This window comes from Scophthalmus maximus, chromosome 12 (assembly GCF_022379125.1).
Source record: "Scophthalmus maximus strain ysfricsl-2021 chromosome 12, ASM2237912v1, whole genome shotgun sequence".
NCBI lineage: Eukaryota > Metazoa > Chordata > Actinopteri > Pleuronectiformes > Scophthalmidae > Scophthalmus > Scophthalmus maximus.
In genome coordinates this window covers 11,215,975-11,230,383 of record NC_061526.1, presented here as the reverse complement: position 1 = coordinate 11,230,383, position 14,409 = coordinate 11,215,975, and the positions used below count along the sequence as shown (strand labels likewise).

Here is a 14,409-nt window from a genome sequence, read left to right as displayed (position 1 = left end):
GTTTTTGATTCGGATCCCTGAAAAATTTACGTTGGCAGCCATAATAAGCCAAATAACTTTTGAATGTGAAATCTTTCAGCTGCTTCTCACCTGATGTCAACAAGCCTCAATCTGCTAATGCAACTCTGTCAGTTACGCTTCGAGAAATAAAACGTGAGGCTTCTGAACCTCGGAACAGACCTCGACAGGTACGTTCATCAGCTGTTCTGGAGCTTTTGATCACATTGAATGATCTTCATCCACAGCTTGAATTGGACGAAATCTGGGTTATTTTTCAAAAGTCAAAGGAAAACCAAAGCACGGAATGGCAGAGCTGACAGAAGCGCCTCACAGAGGCAGATTGCAAGCTTGTTGACATCTATTGAAGAGCATGAAAACCAGTTGAAAGCTCCAGAACACAAGTGTTAAGTATAAACTATTATCATAAAAGAAGTAAAGGTTAAAAATGTCTAAATCTGGATACGGAAATCTGGATTATGAGGTCACACTGGGCAAAAACACTGCCGGAGCATTATTCTGGATTATCTGTTCGTTCATTTTACGTGGAAGAAATCTAATGAAGAAGCAAAGTTTCTCTCATTAGGATTAAGAGTCATGTTAATGGCTTATTGTGTGTTTGACAGAAAACATGCTGCAGCTTTGTAACCACAACTTTAACTAAAGTTTTTTTTTTTGTGCTTTGCAGGATCAAGCATGAGAACATTGTGGCACTGGAGGACATCTACGAGAGTCCCGACCACCTCTACCTGATTATGCAGCTGTGAGTAGAAATTATTATTATTTAATTTTTTTCGACTTGATTTTTTTTTTGTGAGATGGTTATGTTGTTCAGTCTAACTGATAAGAATATCGTCCATGTGTTTTGGGTGATCCCGTGACATCCCGAAACATTTCATCTTCATCAGTTTTTTAGTTTAGTTTACTTTGTCGCAAGGAGTACGGCGGAGTTTAAGGGCCACATTGAGGAATTCAAAATAAAAATGAGACTTTGAGAATAAACATGTAATTTTTACGAGAATAAAGTCGTAATATTATGAGCATAAAGTCGTGATTTTACTCGAAATTTCAAATTTTATTTAATATTATATTACGGAAATAAACATCAACCCAGGAAACAGGCATGAGCCCTGGCAACAGCTTTCTCTTGTGTGCTAAGTGTTTTAAGATTGCAGAGGTCCCCCATGAGGTAAACATTATGACGAGGGACCAGCTGCCAACTTAGTACAAGAGTAAATGCGATGAATTCAGAGGTGAGGGGTTGCTTGTGAAAAGAAAAAAAATATGTAGGTCAAATTTAGTTTTTAAAAATTGAGAATGAGACAATGTAAGAAAATGTATTATTGAATAAATTACTGAGTTATCGATGTCCGAGTGCATAGAGGATTCGTTAAAATATAATGTCTTAAACACTATATATATGTGCTGTAAATTCATAACACCTCATCTTTGTCTTTCTCACACTTTTAATCCTTTTCTGCTGCCCACCCATCAATGCATGCGCGCGCGCACACACACACACACACACACAATACCGTCCTAATGCAGCTACAAGCCCTCTTCTACATCAGTAACATCTCCGCTTTGATGGTCAGCAGTAGAGTGATGCAGGATCGCACCATGGTTCACCCATGGGTGCCCGCCTAACCTCCTCTGCAAGGTTACCGCTGCTTACATAAGAGGAGAAGTCGGTGTGGGAGTTTGGCATTCGCGCTGGAAACATCTAGTCAAGATCAGGTGGAAGTCATGAATGTGGATTACATAACAGTGGCTATGTTTACAAGTCTGTGTGAGTAGATCATCTGTTCGCCTGCCACATGTGTTCTGGTCCTTCGATTTCCAAACTCTGCTCAAAATACAGGAAACTACGACCCAAACTTTTTTTTACTTTTGATACAGGGAATGAATTACTTAAAGACTACGTTACTTCTAAAGGGCATTAAGCAGCTAACACACAAGATTTCTTCTATGTTCTAGTTTTTTTTTTATTGTATTTTTTTTTTCAAAACAAACTTAACACACTCATACAGAAGAGTCTTCACAGCAAAGATCACGCGATGAGACTAGGTATCGAAGTTTTCATGAACTACCCGTAGACTGAATCACTATTACATGATACCAGTCACTAATATAAAGCAAATTATTATTATTAGTATATATGTAAACATTATTGTGTAAAATTAAAAGGCTGATAAGATGCTTATTTACTAAACAGGTTACTGTGACATAGTTAAGTCAGCCCTCCCTGATTATGGAAGTTTGAGCTGACACCGCTGATATTTAACGGTATTTATGTTCAGCAGCGGGCCAAGCGGTGCATGAAGTAATGACATTTTCCTTCCAGGTTAAGGTATTAGTCTCAGGAAAAGACTGCAAAGTGTCTGGTTTATATATATAAAGCTGAAGGGTTACAGCAGCAAAGTGGATAGCAGAAATAAAAAATAAAAAGTAGCAGCAAAACCAAGTGTTTTGAATTGAGCAAAAAGTTGGTTAACTTTTCGGTGATTCGTCTTTTTAGATTTTAGAGAGATATTAAGATATTTTGCCACCTGACGTTACACACTGAGTTTAAACATGACTTTGTTTTAGGCCAGCTAAAAAGCTGGCATAATGATTATAACTGCCGTAAATGATCGTGTCCTAGTCACAACTAACAGAGTAATTAATCTCTTCAGTGCAGTTCTATTCAGGCTGACTGAATAATAAATGAAGAAACCTATTCAGCCTCTCACAGAGATGAATTTTTTCCAAACATGCTGCTGAGAGGTGTGTTACAGAGCCTGAAATCCCTCTGTTGGCCAGTCTCCAGACTCCACGGCCTCTGATTAAGCTGTTTGCACACAGTATCAACCTTCTGATTGACTTTCCTGTTGCCATGAACAAACCAGATCACAGAGTACTTCTTTTTCCTGGGCCGGCTGTTTGTCACATTTACTATTCCTATATTTTCTTTTCTTTTTTTTTTTGCATTTCAAGGAAACAGTGATCTCCCATCTAGTTAATTTACAGTGAAATAAGTTGATAAGTGGATATGGATTGTCCTTTCTGTGGTCTTTTCCTATCTAGTATTCCTTGACCCCAGTGGAAAACATCATGAGGTCAAGTAAAGGTGTAAAGAGGATTTATAGGAATTAGGAAAAGCCGACAGCGGCGCTAGGAGAATCAGACTCCACTTACACTATACTACGTCATTATGCGTCTTGACGTGCGTCTGCCCTGGTGAAACTACACTTTACTGAAGATGGACCACAAAATTCGCATCTTATAGGCCACTTCGCTCTGTGCGTCCTGAACAGGTTTTTTCATGCAGGTTAAAAACATGGACAACACAGGGAAAATGACTTATTCATTACTAAGGTTGTAAAAAAAAAAACCACATAAATATAGGCTACGAAAACTGAAAGGAAAAGGTTCTCACATCGAGAATGTTTGCTCACGCTCACGCTCCCGTCCACCCATATTTATCCACATGACACCGTATGGCATAAGATGAAACGGTAACTTACATGATGACTTGCGTCCTTTCTCGTCATATTCATACTCTTCTTCTTCTTTTTCGGATTGAATTGTTGGTGTCTGTGCATGGCACGTCACATTAAATATCGCTGCCGCAATGAATAGTGTACCCTAGGTTAAAGGAGGTAGGAAAGTATTATGGAAGCACATTTCCTAAACATTTAGAGAATCCGAACTGCTCTTATCATGGCTGCCGACAAAATACCACCGGGTCATTTCAGGATTTAGGAAACTTCCTTAGCAAATCTGACAATTCGACCTCACCCGATGGTCCAGGTAGATTTCCCTTTACCCTGTGTGATTACTTTTAAACTGAGGGGATTGCAGCCTGAAATTCTCTCCATAGATATGATTAGATGTTATATTAGATAAATATTAATGCCACATTACTCAACAGTTCCAGGTAAAGGGTTGCAGATAAAGAATGACATGTAAAAGTGATTACCATCAAAATGACAGTTGCATTTCCTCAAAGAAGCGGGATCTCGATCACTTGCGTGAGTGGGACCTTAACTGAAGTATTGTTTGCTCTCACTGCTGCAGTCAGTGTGTCTCTGGGTAGCCGGGTTGATTCTATTATTAATACTGCTGGGTATGTACATTTCTTCTGTGCTTTATTGCATACAGTCGATAAATCATTGTCCCAAGAGGTCTTGGCTGTTCACGTGGTTCTTTTACTTTGGCTCTCTGACCATGTTTGTAACGCACTGTCCTGCAAGTAAATTGCATCGAGAGCTAAAGACATCACCTCTGCTCTTCCCCCTCCCCTCTATCTCTCCGTCTTTTGTCTCCCCTCTCTCACGTTACCCTCCCTCCACTCACGTCATTGCTGACCCTCACATCACACCTTGTTTCAGTCGCCATCACCTCTTGCCTTTTTCCATGCTCACTTGCATTTTCCCTTTTTCCTTTTCTTCCATTTTTTTTCTTTCTTCCTGGCACCATCTGCTCAATGAATCTGGGTTAGTTACCATAGTTACTGGGTCAAAGGTTACATGCGGGTTATAAACAACCTTGAGAATTGCAGCAGGGGTGAAAATGAGAGATTTGTTGTGAAGTTTTGAAATACTTCTAAAAATACTTTTATTACTCTTTTTAACATAAAAGATCACGCTTGTAAGTTTGAAATTGACCTTGCTTCTCGAGAGCTTTTGATCATCTTAAAGTGAGCACTGATGGTTTGATAGCCAGAAACGTAACTCCAAGTGAATGGTGGGTGTGTAAATATTGGATTGTTTGTCAACGTGTTCTCCATAACAACCTGATAAGGTGATGAAATATCAGGTATTGTGTATTCAGCGTGTTCCTTGGCTGAAAGGCTGAAAAATATATTGTTTGTGCAGATTTAATCAAGAAGGAAACCACTTTTTACATGATGTTGCTAATCCAAAATCGAATCAAATGTTTTCATGGTTGATCTTAGCTACTTCATTGCTCTTCCTCTAACGCAGAAGCATCACCAAACACCTGATCTGTTTTAACTTGAAGCTTGTTTTACCCAAGCACAGATTCCGAAGGTTCACTCACTGCCCTGATGAATAAGTGAATATGTCATTTCATTTATAATTATGTGCATTTATTGAGATGTCAGAAATCTCATTCAGGGTCAAGGACTTTTGAACATTTTCTGTGTTATTGCAGAGTGGTAGATCAATGCTTGTCTGCCAGCGTTCGCTTCATTACGATCCATCACGGTTCTTCTTGCGTAACCTCGACCGCAGGGAGGCAATCAGTCCGTGCTGCTATGAAAATCGATGCAACCAAGTGCAAAGTGGGCTTCATATTGATGGTGTTTATGCTGTGAATTGCGCATTAGTAAAAGGGGAGACATCATCAAAGCTGAAGATACGTCTGTTTTAATTTCACTTATTAAAATATGGGCGTGATTGACATCTGTCGCTGTCCTCGACGTTCTGTGGCACCTAGCGACCCACAGCCTGGGGTGTCAGGGTTTTTGTTTTTTTATATAATTTGGTTTTATTTGTAACTTTTTTCTTGTTTTCATATTTTGTAATCTCAATCAATGGCTGAAGTTATGTACCCTTTAATTTGTCAAACAAAGTATTTAAAAGTGGTGTGTTTACATGCACACTTTACATGATTACTGTGCATAACCTTGTTTAAGAAAAAAGGGTTTCCATGGTTCCAAGTGTTCGATAATTTGTTTAATGTCTGGAAGCATTCAAGGTACACTACAGGTCATTTTTATTAATTATGCAAAATAAGAAAATGCGTTCATTACATATCAAACATATTTTCAAAGCAATAACACATGACCAAATCATATATATTTTATTTTATGTATTAAATGATTGCTTAATAGCTGTAAGGTTGTGTTAATCAGGCTATGTTTAGACAGCTCGGCACTTCAATTAGTATAATTCGTGTTTATATGACAATTTCCATAGTATTGTCATAATCTGATTGAAATGGTCATGTGAACAAAACAAACATGTGTCCGCCCTTGACGGCGACTAATCACCAGCAGCAGCTCAAAGGCTCCCGTCAAATCTCCGCCTCTGTGATGTGATTAGTGAGTCTGGTCCTAAGACTGTGATGGCTCTTCATCTCTGCCATGGTGAACAGAATGCTTCACATATTCAACCACACACACACACACACACACACACACATAATCAAGGCTTGCTGTCAGCCATGATGCACAACCGTCGCCTCTAGAGAGCGATAAGAATGCCCTCCTCTCAATAGATCAGCTGTCGGCTGAGAGATGGATGGAGATACAGTGAAAGGGGAGGAAAGAGGCATGATGAACATTTACTCTTGAGACACCTGAAATTCATTTATCAATACGTGGTAAAAAAAAACTGTACAACAGTCGTTTATTTTAATCATGCAATGTCATTCTACGTTTGACAAACTAACCCAGTTCAGGGTTTCCAATTTCGTTTATACTTTTGTTTTTTTTAACATTTCTAATGCCATGTCTTTTTCTTCAAACATTTTTGTGTCTTGTCACATTTCACCCAAAAGTGAAGTAACTATAGCATATCTGCTCTCTTGTAAGACTTTGTCACCCCGTGTGAACTAAAAAACTCAAGCATCTTGGGGGTATTACAATAAAATATTTTATATATTTCAAGCCAAGCTGCTTAAGAAACTTTGTTTTTTCTGTTGGTTTCCCAAAAAATATTCCCTATTGAAGCCACTGTGGATCTAATAAAGTTCAGGCTGTGATTTCATCAGACACAACGGTTCTTGCTCTTCTGCCACGACTTCTCCATCCATTTTCCTCCCCAAGGCTAAAAAGGAACCAAACGCCAATCCAAAGATGGCTGCTTGTGTATCAGTGGTAACAAGGCACAAACAAGAAATACCTGGGAAGTGAAATGACAGCCAGGTGCTTCAGCAGCTACATGCACGGCAAAATATCTTCAGAGACAACAACTACATATACGTTTTTCATATCCACGTACACATTTCAATGCAAGTATAAAAATGTTTGTATAGTGTACATAATAGTGTGTGTGTGTGTGTGTGTGTGTGTGTGTGTGTGTGTGTGTGTGTGTGTGTGCTGTGCTGTTTGTCTTTTCAGTACTTTTTCCACCTTAATTTAGTGTGTGTGTGTGTGTGTGGGGGGGGGGGGGGGGGTTAAGTCTGTAAAAATGATGCTGCTGGTACAGTACATGCAGTATTTGTTTGTTTGCCTGACAGAGGCGTCGATTCAGGTCGGCATAAATGGAATGTGCTGCGCTCTCAGGAGTCCAATTAAAACCTCGCCCAACGAGCTGCACAGGTTGGATTTTGGAACCCACCCACTGAAAGCAGAGCGCGTGCAACACCACCACCACCACACAGTCCTCGGTGGAGGTTTGAATGACCTGTGTGGATGGATTATGGGTGTGAGTGTTTCCAGTTTCATGCTTTGTTAAAGAGACAAGGCGGTTACGCCCTACATTTTCCCTCTTTACTGAGCAGTGAATTAAGATCTCTGTCCAGTCATCATCACCTCTTTGTGTTAGCACAGACAAGTGTGGAGTCGCACATTTATTTTTGTACAAAATCCGACTCATTGTAATGAGCGATTATCAGAAGTATGTAGTGTGCAGGATGTTTTTCCATTCTGTTGTTAAGTTTTTGACGGCAGTATGTCTTGCGTACATTTCAGAATATGCACACAAACGCGGTGACAGAGGACGAATATGGTGCATTGGATAGTAAATTGTAAGTGATATCAAACATATACGTATACATTATCTTAAATGATCAAGTTGCTGTGACCTTTGACCTCCTTACTATTGGATGTTTTGAGATTATTCTATATTAAATGGAGGTAATTTGACCTTTGGCCTTGATTTACATCCTCTGTGTGCACTGTACATTATGTTTGCCTGTAGTGTGTGTGTGTGTGTGTGTGTGTGTGTGTGTGTGTGTGTGTGTGCGTGTGCGTGCGTGCTTGTGTGTGTGTGCATGTGTGAGATCCTGCCCTTGGATATGTGTGTGTGTGTGGGTGTGGGTGCTCCTGTCTGATTGCCATGGTCTCCTTACGCAAACACTTACGTAACCATTCAGCCGGGTGGCTGATCTCCCTTCCGCTGTGTGTGTGCGTGTGTGCATGCGCACGCTTAGCCCTTTCTTGTCATTCCCAGAAATGACTGCCTCTGAAACCAAATGAGTCGCTGACCTCTTTGAAGAGAGAGAGAGGATTAGCAATTAATTCTGATCTCTTTTTTTCAGAAACTTCATGAGAGTTTAACTTCCACTGGCTCTAATCTGATCTGTCGCCGTGGGCATTTTTGCCCTTGTTTGCTCTTGTGAGCCAGTAGTGTGTTGCATGTGCACGTTTGAGGCCGCTGGTGCACTGTGTTCCAGTTAGACAGGCAGCAAACATAGAGTACAGAGAGAATACTTATAGGTAGGTTGATTAGAGTATTCTTACGACTATTATTACAACATGTATATTTCCACTACTGTGCTGTTACAGTTTAACCATATATTTCTGCAACAGTTTGAACTGCAAATGGTGCGTCTGCAATGATAGATTCTGTCGTTTGCTGAAGGAGGAGGTTGTCCTCCAGCAGGGGGAGCTATGTGTCTGTTCTGCAGGTGGCGAGCCACGTCTCATCTGCACATACTGTATGCACTGTATACCTGAACAAGTTAATTCATGTGGTCTGGAGTCATAAAACCTAAAAGTGGCTATTGAAATAATCTGCCAGAGGGGAGGAATTGCAAATTAACTGTAGCGTTTTCTTGGGTCAAATTTGAGTTTTCCCTTCTTTTCATTTTGCAACTGATTTTATTTCAAAGAGAAGTGTTCTATTTTGGTGTAACTTTCAAAAGTAGTTGTTGGAACATGAACTTGTTTCCCTTTTTTTCGCCTGCGTGGTTCATCATTTTTCTCACACACAAGCTGCAAAGAAGAACTTTGATGTACTTTGAGTTTATCAAACATGTGTTACTTCCTTTTACCATTGCCCCTCGCTGAACCTTTAAGCTGCTGCTGCTGCTCCGGAAAAGAACATGAAAAAATGAATAATACAAAAGACAGAGATTTCACACTGATCAAAGATTAATTTAAAAATGTTATGAAAGTTTCAGCACCATCAAAGTGTAATGGATGGAAGTATAGGAATCACTTTGCAGGAGTAGAAGGATAATCTGTTTTTAAAAAAAAAACAGATTTTTAAAAATAACATGAAGATTTTACAGGGTATAATAACCTCTGCAGTGTGTGTGTGTTGTAGCACATGGCTCACAGCTTTCACACACTCTTGGCTGGAAAAGATCTGCAGCTCATAAATTTCTAGAAATCTCAGCCCAGCACACACTCCACCCTCCCCTTTCTTGTCGCCTGTTACTGCAGTGTGTGTGTGTGTGTGTGTGTGTGTGTGTGTGTGTGTGTGTGTGTGTGTGTGTGTGTGTGTGTGTGTTAGGTGTGTATGCGCGTGCATGCAATGCTAATGTTTCTTTACACACATACTCTGACACACTTCTTCTACAGGGTGTCCGGCGGCGAGCTGTTTGACCGAATCGTGGAAAAAGGTTTCTACACAGAGAAGGATGCCAGCACGCTGATCCGACAAGTCCTGGACGCTGTCAACTACCTGCACAAGATGGGCATCGTACACCGAGACCTCAAGGTACTGTAACACACACACATTCCCTCTTCTCTGAGGCTTGACACCACATGCACATGCACACACACACACACTCTCTCTCCACTCCCTCATCTCAAATGCACACACAAGTTCTCGTTCTCACATGGCAGCCAGTGATTTACTGCAGCAATAAAGGCAGCGGCGTGAACACATGCATTTTGCATCGTGGGTCAGCGTGGCACGTGCCGGCTGTTGGAAGCGAGTGGATTGGTTAGAGCGACCTCCACAAAGTGGCCGAGCGTAACATGAGGAAGCAAAGAGGGTGTTGGACACTTTTTTTTGAAAATTGCCTCAGATTTTTCTTTTACATGAGTCTGGTGCAACCTCTCCGGGAACCATCACCTTACCGTGGTGGAGGGGTTTGTGTGTCCCTATGAACCTGAGGGCTGTGTTGTCTGAAGCCTAGTGCTCCTGGTAGGGTTTCCCATGGCAGAGTGGTCTCAGGCGAGGGGCCAGACTAAGTATGGTTCAACAAAGACAACATGGACAACAGAGGAAGAGGAAAAGGGACCCAGCCCAGAGGAAGCCCAGGGCCCCCGTCTGGAGCTAGGCCCAGGCGGCGGGCTCGTCGGCGAGCGCCTAGTGGCCTGGTTTGTCACGTTGCCCGGCCGGGCACAGCCCTAAAAAGCTACGTGGCACCTACCTCCTCTCCATCCTGTGGGCCCACCACTCATAGGAAGAACCGCTGGGGTCGGGTGCGCTGCCACACGGGTGGCAGTGGAGGTCGGGGACCTCGACGAACCGGACCTGGGCTGCAGAAGCTGGCTCTGGGGACGTGGAACGTCACATCTCTGTGGGGGAAGGAGCCGGAGCTTGTGCGGGAGGTGGAGCGCTACCAGTTGGATCTGGTGGGGCTTACCTCTACGCACAGTTTCGGTTCTGGAACTGTACTCCTGGATAGGGGTTGGACTCTCTTTTTCTCTGGAGTTGCCCAGGGGGAGAGGCGACGGGCGGGTGTGGGGATACTCACAAACCCCCGGCTGAGCGCCGCTGTGTTGGAGTTTACCCCGGTGGACAAAAGGGTCGCCTCCCTACGCCTTCGGGTGGTGGGGGGGGAAACTCTGACTGTTGTTTGTGCATATGCACCAAACAGGAGTTCAGAGTATTCGGCCTTTTTGGAGACCCTGAATGGAGTCCTGCAAAGGACTCCATTCAGGAGTCCTTTGCAGGACCCTACTGGGGAGTCCTTTGCAGGACTCCCCAGTAGGGGACTCCGTTGTTCTACTGGGAGATTTCAACGCCCACGTGGGCAATGATGGAGACACCTGGAGAGGCGTGATTGGGAAGAACGGCCTCCCTGATCGGAACCCAAGTGGTTGTTTGTTATTAGACTTCTGTGCTAGCCATGGTTTGTCTATAATGAACACCATGTTCGAACATAAGGATGCTCATAAGTGTACATGGTACCAGAGCACCCTAGGCCAAAGGTTGATGATTGATTTTGTGATCGTTTCATCTGATCTGAGGCCGCATGTTTTGGACACTCGGGTGAAGAGAGGGGCGGAGCTGTCAACTGATCATCATCTGGTGGTGAGTTGGATCCGGGGGTGGGGGAAGACTCTGGATAGACCTGGTAAGCCCAAACATGTAGTGCGGGTGAACTGGGAACGTCTGGAGGAGGCCCCCAACCAGGAGATTTTCAACTCACACCTCCGGCGGAGCTTTTCTGGCATTCCTGTGGAGGTTGGGGGCATTGAACCCGAGTGGGAAATGTTCAAAGCTTCCATTGCTGAAGCTGCGGCGGTGAGCTGTGGTTTCAAGGTCTTAGGTGCCTCAAGGGGCGGTAACCCTCGAACTCCGTGGTGGACACCGGTGGTCAGGGAAGCTGTCCAACTGAAGAAGGACTCCTTTAGGGATATGTTATCCCAGAGGACTCCGGAAGCAGTTGCAAGGTACCGACGGGCCCGAAGGGCTGCAGCCTCTGCCGTGTCAGAGGCAAAACAGCGGATGTGGGAGAAGTTCGGAGAAGTCATGGAGAAGGACTTTAGGTCGGCACCAAGATGCTTCTGGAAAACCATTCGACATCTCAGGAGGGGGAAACGGGGAACCATCCACACATCCACACTGTGTACAGTAAGGATGGGACACTGTTGACCTCAACTGAGAAGGTAATCGGGCGGTGGAAGGAGCATTTTGAGGAACTCCTGAATCCGACTAACACGCCCTCTATGGTAGAGGCAGAGCTGGAGGCTGATGGAGGATCATCGTCAATTTCCCTGGCGGAGGTCACTGTGGTAGTCAAACAACTTCACAGTGGCAAAGCCCCGGGGGTTGATGAGATCCGCCCAGAAATGTTGAAAGCTTTGGGTGTGGAGGGGCTGTCTTGGTTGACACGTCTCTGCAACATTGCGTGGAGGTCGGGTACAGTGCCAAACGAGTGGCAGACCGGGGTGGTGGTTCCCCTGTTCAAAAAGGGGGACCAGAGAGTGTGTGCCAATTACAGGGGTATCACACTTCTCAGCCTCCCGGGTAAAGTCTACTCCAAGGTGCTGGAAAGGAGGGTTCGGCCAATAGTCGAACCTCAGATTGAAGAGGAACAATGTGGATTCCGTCCTGGACGTGGAACAACGGACCAGCTCTTTACCCTTGCAAGGATCCTGGAGGGGGCCTGGGAGTATGCCCATCCAGTCTACATGTGCTTTGTGGATTTGGAGAAGGCGTATGACCGGGTCCCCCGGGAGATACTGTGGGAGGTGCTGAGGGAGTATGGGGTGAGGGGGTCACTTCTTGGGGCCATCCAATCCCTGTATACTCAAAGCAATAGCTGTGTCTGGGTTCTCGGCAGTAAGTCGGATTCGTTCCCGGTGGGGGTTGGTCTCCGCCAGGGGTGCGCTTTGTCACCAATCCTGTTTGTGATAGTCATGGACAGGATATCGAGGCGTAGTCGTGGTGGGGTGGGGTTGCAGCTCGGTGGCCTGGGGATCTCATCACTGCTTTTTGCAGATGATGTGGTCCTGATGGCACCATCGGTCTGTGATCTTCAGCACTCACTGGATCAGTTCGCAGCCGAGTGTGGAGCGGTTGGGATGAGAATCAGCACCTCAAAATCTGTGGCCATGGTTCTCAGCAGGAAACCGGTGGATTGTCTACTCCGGGTAGGGAATGAGCCCTTACCTCAAGTAAAGGAGTTTAAGTACCTCGGGGTCTTGTTTGCGAGTGAGGGGACAATGGAGCGTGAGATTGGCCGTAGAATTGGAGCAGCGTGGGCGGTATTGCACTCGCTTTGCCGCACCGTTGTGACAAAAAGGGAGCTGAGCCGGAAGGCAAAGCTCTCGATCTACCGGTCAATCTTTGTTCCTTCCCTCACCTATGGTCATGAAGGATGGGTCGTGACCGAAAAAACGAGATCGCGAGTACAAGCGGCCGAAATGGGTTTCCTTAGAAAGGTGGCTGGTGTCTCCCTAAGAGATAGGGTGAGAAGCTCAGTCATCCGCGAGGAGCTCGGAGTAGAGCCGCTGCTCCTTTGCGTAGAAAGGAGCCAGTTGAGGTGGTTCGGGCATCTGGTAAGGATGCCCCCAGGGCGCCTCCCCTGGGAGGTGTTCCAGGCACGTCCAGCTGGGAAGAGACCTCGGGGTAGACCCAGAACTAGGTGGAGAGATTATATCTCCACACTGGCCTGGGAACGCCTCGGGATCCCCCAGTCAGACCTGGTTAATGTGGCCCGGGAAAGGGAAGTTTGGGGCCCCCTACTGAAGCTGCTGCCCCCGCGACCCGACCACGGATAAGCGGTTGAAGATGAGATGAGATGAGATGGTGCAATCTATGGACCCACATGACCATAACTTTACACCAATTGAAATCACAGAAATTAAATTAAAAACCCTTTATTCTCTCTCTCTCTCTCTCTCTCTCTCTCTCTCTCTCTCTCTCTCTCTCTCTCTCTCTCAATGTGTGTTGTTGTTGTTGTGTGTGTTTTTCTCATTTCATTTGTAGAGGACCGTGGTGTTCTCTGGTAAATCTTAATAAACATTGTTTATTAAAAATCAAATCTCACTCTCTCTCTCTCTCTCTCTCTCTCTCTCTCTCTCTTTCTCCAGCCAGAGAACTTGTTGTATTTTAATCCTCAAGACGAGTCGAAGATCATGATCAGCGACTTTGGCCTTTCCAAGATGGAGGGAAGTGGTGACGTCATGTCCACTGCCTGCGGTACTCCAGGATATGTGGGTAAGTTAGTCAGCCCACCCCCAAAAAAGGCACAACTTTATATACAGTGCACAGTTTGTTGTCCTTTAAACCTGTCATCGTGGCTAATCAGGCCTGTCTGGCCCTGGAGATAAGCCAGGGATAATGGTGGCAGACTGAACACTTCCATTTTGTCAGCGGAAATGACTGGCTAGCTGATTCACCTAACGTTTCTTCCACGAGTTGGTAGAAAGTGACATTGATGTTTCTGGCGGACTCGCTTTAAAACAGACAGCTGATGGCCACATAAATGACTTTGTGCTATAGGACACTGAGGCAGGCAAAGAAAACATCATCCTAACCAGATGGTGATTCATGCAGAAGACATGGACACAACATTGATCTTCTGTTGCTGTGTTCTGTTTTTACAAGTATGATTAGGAAAAATTTAAGATCAGACTTATTGGCAGAGTTAAGTCCCATGTTAAGTCAAGACAGACCACTGTTGCACGTGTGAGTGTACGTATGTGTTTATGCATATGCATATACAATACTAATATTTTTGTGTGGATTTTATGGATGTGTCTGTTTGTACAGCGTGTAGTTGCCTGTGTTTATGAGTCCCTGTGTGTGTGTGTCGTTAAAAGAGACAGAT

General features: G+C 44.3%; 1 protein-coding gene across 1 annotated transcript in view; it reads left to right on the top strand.

Annotated features, from left to right (window-relative positions):
• camk1da (calcium/calmodulin-dependent protein kinase 1Da) overlaps window positions 1-14,409 on the top strand; it is a 55,946-nt gene that overhangs the window by 29,043 nt on the left and 12,494 nt on the right. Inside the window, exons 3-5 of the mRNA XM_035649968.2 lie at window positions 686-760; window positions 9,476-9,614; window positions 13,670-13,796. Coding sequence (XP_035505861.2) covers window positions 686-760; window positions 9,476-9,614; window positions 13,670-13,796 — 341 coding nt within the window. The remainder of the gene's footprint in view (window positions 1-685; window positions 761-9,475; window positions 9,615-13,669; window positions 13,797-14,409) is intronic.